The 20,824-nt window shown below is 44.3% G+C and overlaps 1 protein-coding gene across 1 annotated transcript; it reads left to right on the forward strand.

The window, feature by feature from the left end:
• Window positions 1-6,399: 6,399 nt before the first annotated feature.
• On the forward strand, window positions 6,400-19,877 carry PNOC (prepronociceptin). The gene is made up of 3 exons (XM_087437226.1): window positions 6,400-6,543; window positions 16,356-16,746; window positions 19,792-19,877. The coding sequence occupies exons 1-3, from the start codon at window positions 6,418-6,420 to the stop codon at window positions 19,875-19,877; spliced, it is 603 nt and encodes a 200-aa protein (XP_087293352.1). The 5' UTR covers window positions 6,400-6,417.
• Window positions 19,878-20,824: the final 947 nt, after the last annotated feature.

Here is a 20,824-nt window from a genome sequence, read left to right on the forward strand (position 1 = left end):
TAGGAAGGAAAGGAAACAGTCCCTTTTCTCCTCGCCTTCCCTTTCTTCTATGACATGCAGGCACTGCCATCATGTGGCCATAAAGAGTACAGCCATGCCATTCTGGACAAATTCTACAAAAATGTCTCCCGACTAGGAAGACTGAAATTTAGTAGAATAAGAAATGTAAAGGCAATTCTCAATTCCAAGAAAAGACATATTCATGTAGTCCTCAATTGAAGACTTTTGCTTATATGATGGCTGTTTGGAATTCAAGATACATTTTCTCTTCAAAAGAACCCGTAAGTGGTGATGAGCTTCCATAGCTTGACTACCAATACCCATTTAACCTGTACAAACTCAGCATATAACACTATTCCAACCATGCCTCACGGCCATTTGTAACATGAGGTTCCAGCTTAGGATGGCATCTTGCCTTGCTCTGGAACAAAACTAGTTCATATGCCTCTCCCCTCAAACTGAACAATTAGCTAATAGATGCTTTGTCAGTAACACAGGTCCTGAAGTGGCTCCTGTGCTGTGAGCATCCTGGGCCCCCAATGAGGCAGATGATCCTAGAAACTCCTCAAGTCGACACTTGCTAAGGAGAAGGAAGAGGGCTCCTGAGATACTCCACTGTCATTTATCAAACATTTTTTAGCATCTCCTAAGTGCCTGGCCCTGTGCTGGATGCTAGAAAGATAGAGGACCATAGAATATAATCTCTGCCCTTCAGGAAGTCACAGTCCAGCAGGAGAAATGGACACATAAGTCCAAGCTTACAGTGTAGCGTGGTAAGTGCCATGCAAGAGACAATGATAGTACTATAGCATGCAGGCTACATGCTGGGTTCTTGCTTTTCTATAGTACTTGTTTTGTGCCAGGTGCTATTTTAACTGCTTACCAACACTAACCCATTAATTGTCATATGAGATAGGTACACCATTATTGCCCCATTTTTATAGATTAGAAACTGAGACGTTGAGTTGCAGACCTGGGATGTGAACCCAGGCAGTCTGTAGTGATGAGCAGATGAGAAAACGCGAAATCACAACAACTCTGCGACATAGGTCTGTTGTGCCTGGTTGACAGACAGGCCTCTGAGGCTCACTTGCTTCCCACTATGATGTGCTGTGTTGTGGTGCCACAGAAACAGAGGAGATTCTTCTAACTCAGACCAGGGTTGGAGATGGCTTCCCAGAGGGGCTAAGTCTTGAGGTGTATATGAAGTATGAGTTGGAGACAAGTGTTCTGGGCAGAAGGAACAGCAAGTGCCAAGAAGGCATTTCACAAAGGACCCAATAGAGTTGGGAACAATATGTGATTCACTAGGACTAGGGGAGGTACAAGGGTGAGTGACTGGAGATGAAACTAGAGAAGTGGGCAGGAGCAGACCCAATGGGGGTTATAGAATTACTTTAAGTGTGAAGTGACATCATCCAATTTGGAGATGGCTTGGTGGGAGGCCAGACCATTAGGCAGACTAATTAGGAGGCTATCACAGTAACCAAGGCAGTAAATCTCAACTAAGGTACTGGCCCTCAAGATAGAGAAGAAAAACTGCATTGGAGATATACTCATTTGCATAGATACTTGTGTTCATTAGCCCAGGACATCCTATCACCTGTAGGGTAAAGCTCAAACTCTTTAGGATGCAAACCAGACCCTGTTCCTCTGGACTGAGCCTCTCTTTCGGCAGGGTGCTTCCCTCAGGGAGTGTGGGCAGGTGGCCCCAGCACAACAGCCTGCTCCCTATCCCCTCACAGGCTATGGTCCTGACTCTTCTATGCCTTTGAAAAGGCTGCTTCCTGGGTCTCTCAGACGCCCCTTTCTTTATTCTCTTGGCAAACTCTCAATCATCATTCAAAACCCATCTCAAATGTTGCCTCATTGACTTAACAAATATTGATTGAGCATCTCTTAGTCAACACCCTCTTGGTATGAAATGCTTGGATGATGCACAAAAAGAGCTGGGGTAGTTTCTCAACATGGCCATTGGGTGACTTCAACTGCAGCATCCCCTTCCTTCTCCTACTGCCTTGCTCCCTTTCACATCCATCTTCTACCAGTGCTTCTCAAACTTGAGCGTGTGTACGAATCACCTGAGGAACCTGCAAAAAGCGCAGATCTAGAATCAGTGGTTCTGGGGTAGGGCCTGAAAGTCTGCATTTCTAGCAAGATCCCAGGTGATGCTGAAGCTGGTGGTCGCAGACTGCATTTATTTTTTTTTATTTATTTATTTATTTTAATTTTTTGTTTATTGCAGTAACATTGGTTTATAACATTGTAAAAGTTTCAGGTGTACATCATTGTACTTCTATTTCTGCATAGATTACATCATGTTCACCACCAAAATACTAATTACAACCCATCACCACACACATGTACCGAATTATCCCTTTCACCCTCCTCCCTCCCCCCTTCCCCTCTGGTAACCACCAATCCAATCTCTGTCCCTATGTGTTTGTTTATTGTTGTTATTATCTACTACTTAATGAAGGAAATCATGCGGTATTTGACCTTCTCCCTCTGACTTATTTCACTTTGCATTATACCCTCAATGTCCATCCATGTTGTCACAAATGGCTGGATTTCATCGTTTCTTATGGCTGAGTAGTAGTCCATTGTGTATATATACCACAGCTTCTTTGTCCATCCGTCCCTTGATGGGCACCTAGGTTGCTTCGAAGTCTTGGCTATTGTGACTAACGCTGCAATGAACACAGGGGTGCATGTATCTTTACGCATTGGTGTTTTCAAGTTCTTTGGATAAATACCCAGCAGTGGAATAGCTGGGTCATATGGTAGTTCTATCCTTGATTTTTTGAGGAATCTCCATACTGTTTTCCATAGTGGCTGCACCAGTTTGCACTCCCACCAGCAGTGTATGAGAGTTCCCTTCTCTCCACATCCTCTCCAACACATGTTGTTTCCTGTCTTGTTAATTATAGCCATTCTGATGGGCGTGAGGTGATATCTCATTGTAGTTTTGATTTGCATTTCCCTGATAGTTAGTGATTTTGAACATCTTTTCATGTGTCTGTTGGCCATCTGTATATCTTCTTTGGAGAAATGTCTGTTCAGGTCTTTTGCCCATTTTTTAATTGGGTTGGTAGTTTTTTTGTTGTTGAGATGCATGAGTTCTTTATATATTTTGGAGATTAAGCCCTTATCAGATGTATGGTTTGCAAATATCTTCTCCCAATTGTTAGGTTGTCTTTTCGTTTTGTTGATGGTTTCCTTTGCTGTGCAGAAGCTTTTTAGTTTGATGTAGTCCCATTTGTTTATTTTTTCTATTGTTTCTCTTGCCCGGTCAGACATGGTGCTTGAGAAGATGTTGCTAAGACCGATGTCGAAGAGCATACTGCCTATGTTTTCTTCTAGAACTTTCATAGTTTCAGGTCTTACATTCAAGTCTTTAATCCATTTGGAGTTAATTTTTGTGTATGGTGTAAGGTAAGGGTCTCCTTTCATTTTTTTGCATGTGGCTATCCAGTTTTCCCAACACCATTTGTTGAAGAGACTTTCTTTTCCCCATTGTATGTTCTTGGCTTTTTTGTCAAAGATTAGCTGTCCACAGACTTGTGGGTTTATTTCTGGGCTTTCGATTCTATTCCATTGATCTGTGTGTCTGTTTTTGTGCCAGTACCATGCTGTTTTGGTTACGATAGCTTTGTAGTATATTTTGAAATCAGGGAGTGTGATACCTCCAGCTTTGTTCTTTTTTCTCAGGATTCCTTTAGCTATTCGGGGTCTTTTGTTGCTCCATATAAATTTTAGGATTCTTTGTTCTATTTCTGTGAAAAATGTTGTTGGAACTTTGATAGGGATTGCATTGAATCTATAGATGGCTTTAGGAAGTATGGACATCTTAACTATGTTAATTCTTCCAATCCAAGAGCACGGAATATCTTTCCATTTCTTTGTGTCTTCTTCAATTTCTTTCAGAAATGTTTTATAGTTTTCGGTGTACAGATCTTTCACCTCTTTGGTTAAGTTTATTCCTAGGTATTTTATTCTTTTTGTTGCAATTGTAAATGGGATGGTATTCTTAATTTCTCTTTCTGCTACTTCGTTGTTAGTGTATAGAAATGCAACTGATTTTTGTATGTTGATTTTGTATCCTGCAACTTTACCATATTCGTTTATTACTTCTAAAAGTTTTCTGGTGGATTCTTTAGGGTTTTCTATATATAAAATCATGTCATCTGCAAATAGTGACAGTTTCACTTCTTCCTTTCCAATTTGGATCCCTTTTATTTCTTTCTCTTGCCTGATTGCTCTGGCTAGGACTTCCAATACTATGTTAAATAGGAGTGGTGAGAGTGGGCATCCTTGTCTGGTTCCTGTTCTTAGAGGGATACTGTTCAGTTTTTCACCATTGAGGATGATATTAGCTGTGGGTTTCTCATATATGGTCTTTATTATGTTGAGGTACTTTCCTTCTATACCCATTTTATTCAGAGTTTTTATCATAAATGGATGCTGTATCTTGTCAAATGCTTTCTCTGCATCTATTGAGATGATCGTGTGATTTTTGTTCTTCATTTTATTAATGTGGTGTATCACGTTGATTGATTTGCGAATGTTAAACCATCCCTGCATACCTGGAATAAATCCCACTTGATCATGGTGTATAATCTTCTTAATGTATTGTTGTATGCGATTTGCTAGTATTTTGTTGAGGATTTTTGCATCAATGTTCATCAGTGATATTGGCCTATAATTTTCTTTTTTTGTGTTGTCCTTGTCTGGTTTTGTTATCAGGGTAATGTCAGCTTCGTAGAATGAGTTAGGGAGCTTCCCCCCCTCCTCAATTTTTTGGAAGAGTTTGAGAAGGATAGGCATTAAGTCTTCTTTGAATGTTTGGTAGAATTCACCAGGGAAGCCGTCTGGTCCTGGACTTTTATTTTTGGGGAGGTTTTTGATTACTGTTTCGATCTCCTTACTGGTGATTGGTCTATTCAAATTCTCTACTTCTTCTCGATCCAGTTTTGGAAGGTTGTATGATTCTAAGAATTTATGCATTTCTTCCAGATTGTCGAATTGGTTGGCATATAGCTTTTCATAGTATTCTCTTATAATCTTTTGTATTTCTGAGGTGTCTGTTGTAACCTCTCCTCTTTCATTTCTGATTTTACTTATTTGTGCCTTCTCTCTTTTTTTCTTGGTGAGTCTAGCTAAAGGTTTGTCAATTTTGTTGATCTTTTCAAAGAACCAGCTCTTGGTTTTATTAATTTTTTCTATTGTTTTTTTGGTCTCTATTTCATTTATTTCGCAGACTGCATTTAAATAGCAAAGGCTTCTACGTTTTTTCAATATAGTCTGGTGAAAAGGCAATTATTTTTGTTTTCCTACACTGAACTCTTTATTACGGTAAAATTTACATACAGTGAAATGCACAGAATTTATATGTACAATTCAATGGTTTTTGGCAAATGTATACACCCCCGTGACCTAAAGCTCAAACAAGAACATTCACAACATTTCTAGAAAGTACCCTTGTTCCCCTTTCCACTTAATCCTCCCAGTAAAGATGGTTCTACAGGGACCCTAAATGATGCAGTCCAAGGAAATAGCTTTCTGATTCAGGAGGCTTGATCACAGGATCAGTTTAAAGAGGAACAGGAAAAACTGCACATCTTTCAGGCAATCCTACATAAAGAATAGAAACTACTGATATAACTAATAATCATTGGAGCTATCATCTTAGAATAGTATCTTTGTTCATTTTTCAATAAATAACTTCACATGCCTGGTCCTGTTTTTCACAGAATAGCAAGGTGAACATAGCATTGGCCCTGTGCTCAGGAAGCGGGATCATGTCTAGCGGGGAAATGGACAAGGAACCTGGCAGAAGCTTCCTGGAAGAGCAGATTCTGAGACATTGGGCATTCCTGGCCAGGGCTGGGCAGGATGACATGAGGTACACGAGTCACTCATAAATCACACATTTGACACATCTCACTCTTGCAAAACTTCCCTTGCAGATCTCATCTCATCTTTGCAACAGCCCTGTGACAAGCCAGGGACCACTATTCCCCTTTTACAGCTAGGAGAATTCAGGCTTGGAGAGGTTGTCTTAAGGTCACACACTGGTAAGCTGCAAAGTGAGGCCTTTAGCTCCCTGGAAGTGCTCATGCACATTGAGGCCAGCTGGGTGGCAGCAATCACAGAGATGCTCTCCCCAGGAGCCCAGACACCAGCTCCTGCATGAACGTTAGTCCTGGCTGACAGGAGCGGGCCACCTGTGCCCTTGACAATCCACTTCCTCCTGGGAGGTAAACCTCAGGCCCTGGCGCTGTGCCCTCCAAAGAGTATCTTTCTTGCATCACCTGTGTGAGAGTCTCCAGCCCCTACTGGCCCCCACAGAATGGCTGTTCTAATTGCCACCCACCCTCACTTGTGTTTTAGCAACTGGCTCCCAGCTCCTGCACCATGAAAATCCTGCTTTGTGACCTTCTGCTGCTCAGCCTCTTTTCCAGCGTGTCCAGCAGCTGTCAGAAGGACTGCCTGACCTGCAGAGAGAAGCTCCACCCAGCTCTTGACAGCTTCAACTTTGAGGTAGGTCCGGGAACGTCCCTGTCTTCTCCTCCCTCTCTCCCCCAGAGCAGATCCAGAATGAGAAACTAAGGCCTCACCTAGAGGTCACGTGATTCACCCGGTGTCACCTGATCGGTAGGAAACAGATGTGGACTTGAGCATCCTCTGAACGCAAACCCTGTCATCTTTCCACTTTGCCACATGCAAATAAAGACCTGCCCATGCTGCCATTTTGTTCCCACTATTAAAATAATGCATACTCATTTCAGAGAATTTGGCAAATTCACAGAAGTATAAAAAAAGAAAATTAAAATCACTTTTAATCTCACCAGAGAAAGAATCCTAGTTTTTTCACTTGCTATATTATATTAGGATAATTCTCCTGTGTTATTAAACATTATTTTAAGTAATTTCTTTCTATGAATACAGTATAATTTGTTTAACCACTCCCCTCCCGTTGAGTATGTACATTGCCCTCCATTTTTGATATTATAGATAATTCTGCAATAAATACCTAAATGCCTTCTTATATTTCAAATTTTGAAGTTGAGGTGCAAATCCAACATCAAATTTCTTTTCAGTAAATAAGCTGCTTTCTCAACTGCTTTCATTTCAGTCTAAGTAGTTATTCTTCGCCTATCAAATCCAACAATTATTTTTTCTTTATAGTCCAATAACCTTCTTTCAAAAGATGCCATGTTTCAAACTCCTCAACCTTTAAAAACAACCAAAAGTAACTACTGTTCCTTAAGGCAAGTGTACAAATATAGAAACCACGTTGGGCTAATGTGCTAACGATGAGCAGACACAGCCCTGACAGACCCAAACACCAAGCTCTTTCTGCGCTGGCTCTGTGGTCTTCCAGCCTGTTTTCTGCACAGTAATGACTGCCACATCATGAAGAGCATCCCCAGATAACCCATCCAAAGTGTATCTGTCCCTCTCATTCATCCATAGTGGTTCTTCCAAGCATCTTCTATGTGCTGAGCACTGGGCTAGGCCAGGGATCCAAAGATGAGCAGATGGATGGAGTTTGCAACTAGTGGGAGAGAGGAACCCACAATCCCTCTGCAAGAGAGTAATTACTGGGTGCTGGGGCAGCACAGGTAGTGGATCCCAACCTAGTCTAGAGGGGCAGAGGGGGCTTTTGGAGGAACTGAAGTCCCTAAGGAGACCTAAAGATGAGTGGGAGTGAAGAGGCATGCCCCCGGTGCCCCAGGCAGTGGAGAGAGGCATGGAGGGGGAGCACATGTGCAAATGCCTACAGGAGGGAGAGGAGCAGCGTTTAAGGAACTGAGAAAAGCTGAGTTTGGCTAAAGTACAGAAGGCCCTCACGCCTTTTCTGTGCAGCCCAAAGAAGTTTAAAAGTTCATCCAAAAAAACACTTTCCTTGGCCTTAGTAAACAGAGCAGACAACTAGTTTACATATAAACCAGTGAAGGAGTTGATTAAGCAAAAATATCACCATCACCACACTGTTAAGGTTCTCAGGTTGCAGCCTAGAGAAGACTGAAGGTTATGTACAATTCCTGAATCACTAGCTTTAACTGTAACTCTTTATCTCCCATTCAAAAAAGCATTAGGACTGAAACAGATATTTGTACACTCATGTCCATAGCAGCATTATTCACAATCTTCAAAAGGTGGAAACAACCCAAGTGTCCATCAATAATGAATGAATAAATAAACTGTGGTATGTATATACAGTGGAATATTATTCGGCCTTAAAAAGGAAGGAAATTCTGACATGTGTAACAAGATGGATGAACCTTGAAGACATTATGCTAAGTGAAATAAGCCAGTCACAGAAGGACAAATATTGTATGATTCCACTTATATGAGATTCCTAGAGTAGTCAAATTCATAGACAGAAAGTAGAATGGTGGTTGCCAAGGGCTGGGGGTTAGGGGAAATGGGGAGTTATTGTTTAATGAGAGTTTCAGTTCGGGAAGATAGAAAAGCCCAGAGATGGATGGTGGTGATGGTTGTGCGACAATGTGAATGTACTTAAACCACTGAACTGTACACTTAAAAATGGTTAAAATGGTAAATTTGATGTTACTTGTATTTTACAATAAAAAAGCATTAAGAACTTAACTGTAAGGATAACCCTGAGTCTGCTCTAATGTATTTTTACAAAGTAAATCATTCATGGATTTATGTGATCTCTTTGAAACAATTACCCCTGATTGTGAAGCACTAGTGGCCTTCCCAACTCCTTGGACATCATGACCTTGGGTTGCCTTGTACTGTGAAGATGGAGGCCAACAAGTACAAATTCTGTCCAGTCTCCTTACCGCCATCTCAGGGTCTGTCTTCATTCTCCCCACCTGCCTCCTGTCTGTGCTCCTGCCCCTTCTTCCTTCTCCTTCCCTTGTACCATTGATTTTCCTGCTGAGCCTTCTCCTTTTTGCCCTCTCCCACTTGCTCTTTCCTTCCTTTCATTGTCATGTTTGAAAGATTGCGACTTTGACCCCCTCGTTGCTCTCTTGGAAGTCACCAGCAACTCTTAACCACCGAATCCAGGGGCCAATTTGCAGGCTTCCTCCTCCCGCCCCTCTCTTGGTGAACTTGCCTGGCTCTCTCTCCCATTCTGACTCTTCTTTTTCTGCCTCCTGTTGGGCTCCTGTTCCTCCCCCCACCCTCTAAACATAAGTGATCACCAAGATTCCCTGCTTCTAACCTCCATGTACTCTCTCCCTCTGAGATGCCATAACAGTATCCCAGGACCTCGGCTCTCCCCAGGCAGCACGGAACTCCCAAAGGTCCACTCCTCCCTTCCTCTCTGCTAGGCTCAAGCCACTTTCCACACTTCCCAGGAAATCCCGCCTTCCCTTCCTGGCCTTCCCTCTGCTCCAGGAACTAGCCCTGCCATCTTGTGCATGCCTCTCCCTCTTCCCTCGGCCAATAAATCCTACTCATGCTTCAAAACCCAGATTAAGTGTCACCTCTTACGAGAACACTTTGCTGATTCTCTGCCTGCCCCAGTAGAGCCAGCCCCTCCCTTCTTGGTGCTCTGACAGTACTTGCATTTGTGAGTCCATCTCTCACCACAAGGGGCGAGATTCTTTTTCTGCTGGTTCATGTAGCACCGTGTGTGGCACAGGGCAGTACTCAGTAAACATGTCCTGTGGAAATTGTAAAATTGCAAGACCTGTAGTTTCCTTATAATAGGTATGTACATCCACGGCAGACGCTGTAGGGTTTTTACATTCGTGTCTTTCGAAGTCAGTAAAGAATTTGCAGCATGTTTCCATTTCTCCGGAGCATCTTAAATCTCTGGGGTCCAGGCAACACTATGAGTTACTTCTTTGAAACAAGTTAGAAAATGGCCAGTTATAGACTCACGGTGAGGAATAAACCCTCCACAGTGCCTGCTGACCCCCAGAGGACCTGGCTACCTGGTTGTTTGGTTTCTAGTTTGTATTCACTTTTAACCTATTTTTAGAAGTTTTATGAAAGGCCTAAAATGTAGGCAACCGCATCTCATTTCTGAGTCTTGCAACCCTTGAGTATGTGCACTCTATGAATGACGGCGGGGGAATCAGATATTTCAGCAAAGGTCACCTTCCCAATCCCTCCACCAAATTATGTAATCCTGAGCTATTCCCAGGACCCTCTGGACCCTTGGCTTCATCAAGAATTTCTTTATTTCTCACTCCAGGTCGATGGTACAAGTATAACTAGCTTTTTGTTAGACTGTAATTTTGGTCAGTAAATGACTCACACACCCAAACCCATTGCAATGTCCTGGGCTTTCAACTAAATGTGAATGGTATTTGCCCCACCAGCTTAAGTAGAAAAAACTGGATTCACCAAGTTGTTTTAGGGACCAAGAAGGTAACCCCCCAAGAAAGATCTGGGGAAATTTATTTAAAACTTCTAAAAACTCTATTAATAGCAAAAGAACTACCTTCTGGTCATGCTTTCTATCGTCATTACACGAAAACTCAGTTGATTTGTAGTGGAAGTCCCTTACATGTTTTCCTTTTGCACTATTCATCTGCTGGCCTATTAGTGCTAGCCCTCAGATATTCTGGCAGAACCTCCTAAAGCACACAGCTCCCAAATGTCTCTTGGTCAGAAGTGGTTTCATTCTTTAGTAGCAGAAACTTGAAAATCTCAACAAGCTTCTTCTTTTCCTTCCAAAGGACTCATGTGCCTGTTTCCCTAATCTTTGATCCCAGACATCCAAATGGCCCTTTGCTCAGTTTCCCCACAAGCCCAGCTTTACAGATCAATTTGGCACCAATCTGAGACTTCCAGATGCTCATCCGCACTCTGGCTTAATATAGCAACGTCATCAGTGTGGGCTGTGAAAATGTGTTCAGCTCACTTAACAGACCATTAACCCATCTCTGGAAAGAGGCTGGTGGGTCCCTCAGACCAGAGGGTTAGGCATTAAGCTCATATGCCCATCTGGTGCTACAAACGCTCTTGTGAATTTGGATTCCTCATATTTGCCCAAAACTTTCTCCTAAATCGAGTTGAGATGATTTTGTTAGTACCTAATTCATCTGACAGTATGTCGAGTCTCAGCACGGGCTATGCATCTGGTTTGATCACAGAATTACATTTTCTCAGATTGACACACAATCTAATTACCATCTGGGCTTAGAAACCCAGGGGCTCACAGAAGATCTAATAGCCTCTAGGTTTAACAACTTCCACCTGTTCCTATAACTTGACGGAGCAGAACAACTCAACAAGCATTTAGGGGATCCTATTCTGCAAGGATTGGACCAACTGTGCTCATAGGTCCATTTCACTTCCAAAATTCTACACTTCTTACTGGCTTTCCCTGCTTTCTTGCTTTCCCCTTGACTCTGTAGAGTAGGGTTTCTCAGACTCATGACTATGGACACTTTTGGCTGCATAATTGTTATGTGGGCTAGCCTGTTCATTGCACGGTGTTTACCAACATCCCTGGCCTCTACTCACTAGATTGCAGTAGCATCCCCCAGGCTCAACCATGTGACAGCCAAAAATGTCTCCAGACATTGCCGAATGTCCCCTAGGGGGCAAAATTGCCCCCAGTTGAGACCTGCTGCTGTAGAGTAATAACCCAATAGGATTATTATCTAAAAGAACATACTACAAATGGGTTCTACCCAGTTTTCTTCAAAGTGATTTAGGAGAAGGCTAAATACAGACCCAAGTGACCGTTTCTCTTAAGGAGTCTCTGACTACCATGTTCTATGATGGCTTCTTCCTCCTCAGAGCAAGTTCCAAAGCAGGATCCCTCAAAGTGTTGTCCAGCCTCAGAATCACCTGGGGAGCTTGCTAACAACGCAAATTCCTGGACCCCACCCTTGGCTTGCTGACTCAGACTCTCCAGGGGTATAGGTTAAGAATTTGCATTCTAACAAACTTCAGCAGTGATTCTTAAAGAACGCTCAAGTTTGCAGCTACCATTGTTCAAAAGTCCACCCTCTTCATCTACGGAAGTTGCCCATCATTCTTTCAGCCCAGTGATGTTGTGGGTGTGAAAAAGTGGTTTCTCTATGTTTCTCTGCTGAGTTGGCACTGATGATGTGTTAGGTTACTTCTGCCAGCGTCTCTGAGGAAATCTAAATGGAAAAGACTTGCTCAGAAAACCACACCTTGAGTATCAGTAGGTGCCAAAATCACCACCTCTGGCTAGCAGGTGGGTTTGGCCAAGGGTGCTGCTTGGAAACCTTACCAGTGAAGGCGAGTGGCACTCCCAGTGGATACTGTCTCTTTCTCTTCTCTGGTCCAGCGGAAAATAAGCAATTTTCCCATCAGGACCTTTTGTCTCGTAGGATCCTTATTCTCCCATAAATTTCTATCAATTCATATTGCAAGCACATAGAGGTCATTGAGTAGGAGATGCCCTGGGTTGGACTTGAGACCTTTGAGTTCTTATTCAGGTGATACTGTTATCTAATAGTGTAGTTTTGGACATGCTACTGAACCTCATTGTAACATACAGACATGGACTACATCAGTGGTTTACAAACCTAGGCAAATTTCAGAATTACCTGAGCTTTGTAAAAATAAGTTTTAAACCCTGGTTCTATTCCTCACAGATTTAAGCAGGTTTTGAAATTCTGTGTTTTTTAAAGTCCTGCAGGTGATCTGGTTTCACACCCAGGTATAGGACCCATTGGACCAGGTGTTTCCTAAGGTCCCTCCTAGCACTAGCATTCTATGCAATGCTTTGCTGATGCACAAGAGTTGGGGCCGATTCCCAGTGTGGCCATTGGGTGACTTCAGCTACAGATCCTGTTCTTTTTCCTGCTGATTCTCTCCATTTCTCATCCTCACTAGGGGCTCCACTTCGTATTCCAGGTATCAGATGCCTGGAATACATACAGACTCTCCCTACAGCACAGCTTACAGCCAAGTAAGGAGGTCCTTAGCCTGGAGTCCACGGATGCCTGTCCATGGAAAGGGTTTAGATCTATGAACCCTCTAAAATTGTATGCAAATTTGACATGAGTGTGCATTTACTTGGTGAAAGGGTGAGTCCATAGCTTTCTTTAGATTCTCAAAAGAGTTGATGACCCAGAAAAGGTTAGAAACTCTGGTCTGATGGGACAGACAAGTAATCAGGTAAACAGAGAGTTGCACCGGGTGACAAGTACGACATCAGAAGCCTATACCAAGTGCGGGAGGAATTCAAGTTGCGGTTGCAACGAGCTGAAACTCCTGTTCTTCCGGTGATTCTCTTTCTCATCCTTTGTGTTTTTTAAAAAAATTGCCTTTTTCACTCCTATCTAAGCATAACATAACTTCTTGATTAATTCAGCTCTGGTCAACGAACCTCTGTTGAAACCCTACTATTTACTGGATGGAGAATATTCCTATAAAGGATCTTAGCATGAGTAAGATGTGGTCCCTAACTTGTCATATTCTGCCTTGTGAGGTATTACAATTATATTAACCATATAAATTTCCATAAGAGCAATACAAAGCTCTGTGGCATCACAGAGGCAGAAGAGAGCAATTCTGGCCAGGAAGCTAGAAGAAGGTGTCATAGAGGAATGGCTCTGGAGCTTGGCTGGCCCCAAAGGATGGACAGAAGGAGGTCATTCCATCAGAAGGAATAGAGTGAGAAAAGGCATGGTGGGGCTGGGAGTGGGGGCAGTGGTGAGGAGGAATCAGAAATAAGACTGAAAGATGGGCTAAGACTGGATGTTGGAGGGACTTGAATGCTCCACTGAGGAGTCTGGAGTTGTTTTATGGACAAAGACAAAATATTGGACAGTTGTAGGCAAGTAATGATGTGATTAGATCTATTCTTCAGGAAAACTATTCTGCCAGGGGTATAAAGTGGATTAGTGCAGCAAAGATCAGAGACTGGGAGATCAGTTGGGAAGCCACTGCACCCTAAGAGGTACTTAGGCAGAGGGATGGAAAGGAGGGGGCAGACTTACATACTGATTGGATGGCGGAATGGGGGTCGGGAGAAGGGAGACATTGAAGATTCGCCCAGCTATTCTAAACCAGAGTCAACTGGGGAATAAGGTGCCATTCAGAGAGAGACACAGAGAGACTGAGCAGAAGGGCAGACTTGGGGTGGGGAAAGTATATCAGATAAGAATTAAATTCACTAGTAACAGAAACCTAAAGTAACAGCGGCTTAAATACGACAGATTTGATTCCTCATAAAAAAAGTTGGAAGGTGGGCAGTGCAGGGCTGGAATAGCAGCTCCACCCCATCACCAATGTCCCAGACTCCTTCTCTTTCTGCTTCACCTGTAAACGGCCGCCATCCTCGTATGGCTCCCACCCTCTGAGTCACCTCATGGTTTCAGGATGGCCAATTGAGCACCAGCCACATTCTAAGCAGGAGGCTGGAGGAAGGGGAAGAAGAAGGAAAAAGGATGTTCTTCCCAGCTAAGTCAGCCCCCTAGTTTCCTGGGAGTCCCACCTGGTCACTCCCATTTATATGTGTTTGGCCACCTCTGGGTACAAAGGAGGTTCTGAAACATACATGCGGCCTTCAGGAAGAAAACAAGTGTTCTGTTAGTAAGGAAGAGGGGAGAGGAGTATGGAATGGGCAATTGGCAGCCTCTGCCCCCAAAAGGAAGGTGGACTTCATTCTTAACAAATTTCACTTAAAGTGCTGGTCAGACATTTTGATGGAGATTCCAGACAGAGACCAGAGTCTGAAGTTCAGGAGATATCAGGTGCTGGGCATATAGACCTGGGATGCCTTGAAAAAAGTGATGACCAAAATCACAGAAATGAACAAAGGCACCAAGGGGCTGACTGTAAGGAGAGATGAGAAGAACTTTAAAGACAGAATCTCAGGAACACAGGAGGAAGGAGCACAAACAGTCTGAGAGGTGAGTGCAATATCAGAAAGACAACTTTCGGGAGAGTGTTGTCCATGTTGCCAAACGCTGCAGGGTCAAGGAGAATGCGGGCAAGACCATTAGATCTGGTTACTGGGAAGTCACTGGTTGTCCTCAAGAAGGCAAAGTTAGTGGAGTGGATGAGGGTGGGAAGTAGATTTCAAGGAGTTGAGGAGAAAGTGGAACATGTTGAGACAGAGGCCTAAGTTTACACCACATCTTGGAGAAGCTTGGCAGTGACAAAAGGGGGTCAGGGTTGGGGGTGGCAAACGCTTACAGGAGAAGTAGGATTGAGGGAGACATTTTTTAGGGTTTGTTGGAACAGCCTGTGAGGTCTGATTTAAGCTACCTGCACATCTCACTCTTTGGTTAGGGATCAGGTTGGAAACCTTGCCCATAGAGGCATCTGTGCCACCCTGAACACCTGGGTGAGTACTTTTGACCCCCAGATAGGGGCTATGGGGCACACACACCAGTCTTCTGATGTCCCACACCTTTCCAGACACATAGCAGCAACTCTTGGTGCCCTGCAAGCCAGGCAAGAGTTCCAAGGTTTGATAAAACACTCTGCAGCTTTCTGCCGACCATGATGGCAAGGTCAGGTTGAAATGGGATTTTCATCCGGCTGAGGTCAGAAACACAGAGAGAAGCATTTGGGGTGAAGCCAAAATAGCAAACAGGAAGAAAAAGTGGAGTCAGAGGCTTCCAGGAGACCCAGAGACAAGAATGTGGGAGGCTGGGGCCAAGGTCAGGACCAGTCAGGAGCGGGTGGAGAAACATCATGTTCAGGCTGGTGGTCTAGACGAGAAGTAGGAGACACCCAGAGACGCAGAGCAGTATCAGAAGTTCCCAGGGGCCTGGTGGTCTACTGGATTGCATCTGATGGTCCCTCTTCCCCACCTGGAACCAGATTGCCCAACCTGCCTACATCCCAAAGGGTCTTGACCCTCATTTTCTATAAATTCATAATGATGAATAGTGTTTAGGGGGTGAAAAACTAACAACACCAAGGTTGATCTTTACCTGGTGACCTTAAAACAACCATGCAAATTTAACTACACGCTTTGACATCCCCAATTTCTTAAATGAATCTGACCTCCCCCAAGCCTGATAAAAGAACAAAATAAAATCCATCCTTATGGGTGACCATCATGAGCTGTGCTTGGCTCCAAAAAGGCTATAACTGGATGCAGTTTTGGTGCACTCATTCTGCATTAACTTGCTATGTCACCTGGGGTAGGTTTAACCTCACCTCTCTGAAGAAACCCTGGGTTTCTTCATTTGTGAAATGACGGAGCTGGGCCAGATTTTTCTGTTTCTTTCCAACTCTGAAATTCTATGAACCTAAGGAACTACCTGTAAAACTGCTGCATGGTACTTGATGAAGAGATGCTTCAGAAGCACTTGCATTGGTACAGATATAGATGATAGAGGAACTTGATCTTCTCATTGCCTTGGACTCATAGAAGTCGCTGGTCCTTCTCCTTCCTCCCACCTCTGTCTTTGCAGGTGTGCATCCTCAAGTGTGAAGCGAAGGTTTTGGCCAGCCCTTTCTGGACTCCATGCACCAACGTCATGGGCAGGGGATCCAGGCAACTCAGCTCTGCTGACTCAGAGCATGTGGCGGCTGCTCTTTACCAGCCAAGAGCCTCCGAGATACATCTGAAGCGAATGCCCCGTATCAGGAGCCTGTTCCAAGTGCAGAAAGGGACAGAGCCTGGCATGGATGAGGCTGGAGAGATGGAGCAGAAGCAGCTACAGAAGAGGTTCGGGGGCTTCACTGGGGCCCGGAAGTCGGCCCGGAAGTTGGCCAACCAGAAGCGGTTCAGTGAATTTATGAGGCAGTACCTGGTCCTGAGTATGCAGTCCAGCCAGCGCCGGCGCACCCTGCACCAGAATGGTAATGCGTAGCCGGAAGGGGAGCCCCTCCCAGCTGCACCGTCAACTTCAACCCATGAGTGAGTTGGGCACAAATGAGCTGGGGCCAAGAAGAAACCTCTTATACCCACTGTCTTAGCCTTCCTCCCGGGCCTGGAAGCACATTAGCCCCCAAACATATACATATATCCCACACCACCTCAAGGTGTTCAGCCCCTGGGAGGCCTGGGGTGTAAATTCACCTCCCTGCTTCATGCCCACCCTTTCTCTAGGGAGCAAAGATTTTCCTAGGATTGCTCCTTGAGGCTGACCACCGCCATTTGGAGATTGGTTACTATGGGGATAATAGTAGTATGTTAAGATAACTAATTCCTGGGCCGGCCCCGTGGCTTAGCGGTTAAGTGCGCGCGCTCTGATGCTGGCGGCCCGGGTTCGGATCCCGGGAGCGCCCCGAGGCACCACCTCTCCGTCCAACGCGAGGCCGAGTCCCACGTACAGCAACTAGAAGGATGTGAACCTATGACGTACAACTATCTACTGGGGCTTTGGGGGGAAAAAACTGAATAAATAAAATCTTTAAAAAAAAAAAAAAAAAAGATAACTAATTCCTTTATAGCTCTCCAGGAGCTTAGTTACTATGGGGACAGTTAAGTGGACCAATCATCCTATCTGGTTGCCATAGCAATCATTCAGCTCACCTTTCCTCAGAGACTATCTCTAAGAACCAACAGCTGGACCCACTCTTATCCATTGGCCAAGAGTCTGATTTCCATGGCTGTGATATTACTAGTTCACCTTCAAAGACAGTTTAGCTATCCTCCCCGCTCCCTCCTATATCTCAAGGTGACTGGAGTCCATGGAAACCACCAAACTTTCCCACTCTCCTCCAGTCAAGAAGTTCTTATTAGGACCAGGAGTCACACTTTCTGCTTTTCTTTCTTCCCCTCGTCATTTGTCCATCCTACCACCTTGCCAGAGATGGACTGATTCCTTTTGGTCGATGGCATCATCACTGAGCAAGGCTTTGAGAATTTAGCCCAACTGACCTAGTAGCTTTTAGAACAGGGACTAAGGGATTATCATCCTTCCTCACCTTTTGCTTCTTTCCAGGTGGCATTTTTGTTTTGTTTTTGTTTGTTTGCTTGCTTGCCCTATTCCTCTGTCCTTTCTGGTCTGTTCTTACTCTCACGGGCATGCTTATTCATATACCTATAATACATTTCAGATAGTAAACCTCCAAGACCCTAACTTAATCCCCAGTCATTACAAACTCAACTTCCCTCAGCCCATCAACCTATACGTAACTTTGAGGGGCACAGGGAACTAGTACAGTGGAATGTTCTAAAAATCTAAGAAAATCCCAACCATCGAGCATATGTGCTTAATTCATATATGGGAATATGATTATCTGCAGAGTCTCATACCTCTCCTTAAACAGTCCAGAAACTTGCTCTAACAGAAAGAACTAATCAGTTGGTCAAGAACATTCCCAAAACATTACCCAAGTGGGGCTTTTCCCTGACTCAGAGGCATAAGAGAAAAAAGTCTGCATGTGCTGTTTTATTTTGTTTCCCATATGTCAAAGGTAGTCAGATGATTAATAATCTTCCTTCAAAGTATATTAACACATGTGTTAATCTTTGGCACCCACACTGCAGCATGGAGGAGGCCCATGTAGCTCTTTGCAGGTAGGTCAGCTTGTTTGCAAAAGCCCCACTGCCAAATACGGACATATGTATTAAGCTGTGAGGAGAAGGCAGCCGTTCTTATTTTAGCAGAATGACTAATCTACGAAGGCCCTGAATTAACCTACACTGTTTTTGAAGTCATGCTCTTGGATCCTTAACAAGCATTCTATTTCCTCCTAAGCCATATCTGCACAGCACCCAAAAGTAAATCTTTCAGAACTAACACGGGATTAAATTCTTTCGAATCTTAAAGACATTCTGCTTGAAAGTGGCTCTTCAGGAACATTGAAGCTCATGTCTAATTCTGAACCGCAACCATTTTCTTTACCTAAAGATAGTTTAAAATCAGTCACATTAGCAGCAATCAATTTATTTTTTAAAGAAACGTTTTCAGCCCCTATTCAGGCAATTGGTTTTTCTAATTTTCTATTAAGCTTCCAACTGAAACACACTGAAACAAAACTGGTAACTAGTTTCTGTCTGCTCCTTTCCTCAAGACGGGAAGTTCTTGATGGAAACGCTGCAAACATTAACCAGCTCATTTGGATATTATTGATTGCCCTCCTTTCTTCTTCTGCAACTATCTCTATTTCTTCTCTCCACATACGGATATGAATTTATGAGTCCCTAACAGGCGGCTTAAATCTTGTTTTTACTGACCTACACAAGCCCCTACCAGCCCTACACTTGTTTGAGATTTCTCCATCCTGGGGGACTCCTGTTGCCAGAGCTGATGTGGACTTCTGAGACAGCCAATATCAATGTATACTTAGCAGGGTGGAGGAAACAGGGCTACTACCACCGGAATGGGATAAAAAACCCTATTCAGGAAGTGTAACGTGTCTTGGGAAGGAGGGACGTTGGGGGGCAGGACTATTCCTAGACTGAACTGTGAAAAGGGCACACTGGTGTCTGTACCTTTTGTCCCTACACTGCTGTCCTCTATTATGCTGCCCCAGGGCCTGACCCTTCTAGACGGTGGAAAGTGAGCAGATCCAGGGTGAGAAATTAGTGACATCAGGCTTAAAGAGCACTTGCAATATGAGGACGCTGGTTAGCCTCAAGAAATTAATTACTGCGTGTGGGTTCCAAACACCTGGGACAAGAGAACTATTTCTGGGCAGGGGACCTATCCTATGCCTTTCAAGGCCCAGCCCACAGACCACCCCCTTTACCCTCCTACTCTTGCCAATGGACTCAACGCCAGGAAGAGCAGATGTGTAGAGGAGTTAGGGAACCCTTCTTGCTGCTTCAGGGCTATTTATTTGGTTGGTAGCTTTTCTTTGCCTCCTTTCCATCACTCAGTCACTAGGGCCAACAGGACTGAAGGGTCAGGAAAACTATCAGGTTTGCCATTTTAATCATTTCTCTCTCCTCAGGTGTCCGGGTCATCCCCAAAACAGCATGTCTCCAGCCCCAGACCTGCCGGCTGGGGACCAGGATTCCCTCTTCCCCAAGGCACTGAGGCAGGCTTTGCCTCCAGGTCTCCTCTCCCAGGGCGCAGAACCTTCTCGTCTGGTTGTCTTCCCCCCCATGGCATGTTTCACGACACCCCTGTTGCTACATCAGAGTGTATTTTTGTAATTCCTCCAGCTAACATTTAAACGGCCCCACCTTTCCTTCTCACCTGCCTCTTCCCTCTTCTAGGGGTGGGTTAAAGGAACAGGACATCAAGCCTGGGGCTTTGACTTGTCACTGCCATAACTTGTTTGTAAAAGAGCTGTTCTTTTTGACTGATTGTTTTAAACAGATATTTCTCCATTAAACTTCTACTGAGCAAATAGTTAATAAATTGTGAAGTAACTGAGAAGCACAGACTCCAAACACACCATCAGAGCTGCCTCTCTCAAGGCAGAGGCAAAACGCGCGTGGCTCTGCTTTATATAAAGTATGACAAGGCAACACCCCATCTACACTGTGTCCACAGATCCAAGTGGGGGGAGTTGATGCCCACAGCTGTGCGAATGGACGGGCAGCATAGAGGGTGCAGGGTTCTCAGAACCTTCCTGTGCACGTCAACAGCACGGCCAGCAGGTTGCTGGGCCCCACTCCTGGTTTCTAACTCAGTAGAAATTTACATTTTTAACAAATTCCAGGTGATGCTGATCCTGCTGGCTTGGGAACACTGGATTGGGTCCCAATTAACACGAACCATGTTAAAGTGTCTAACTATCGGAGTTCAGCCAAGAAACATCTGGCACACCCAAACAGAGTAACTGAGGACAGTCAATCATCTACAAAGTAGACGGGGCTACAAGAAATCAGTAAGGGATGGTGAAGCACTCTGTGGGGGGCGAGGGAGCCCTGGTAAGGGGGTGTTACTGGAATCCAGGGAGAACTGGAGCTCCCTGGAGCTCTCAGTAGGGAAACACAGCCATTCACACACTGTGCAGGGTAGGAAAGGCCAGTTGA

This window comes from Ceratotherium simum, chromosome 12 (assembly GCF_057802395.1).
Source record: "Ceratotherium simum simum isolate JZ-2026a chromosome 12, ASM5780239v1, whole genome shotgun sequence".
In the NCBI taxonomy this organism is placed as follows: domain Eukaryota; kingdom Metazoa; phylum Chordata; class Mammalia; order Perissodactyla; family Rhinocerotidae; genus Ceratotherium; species Ceratotherium simum.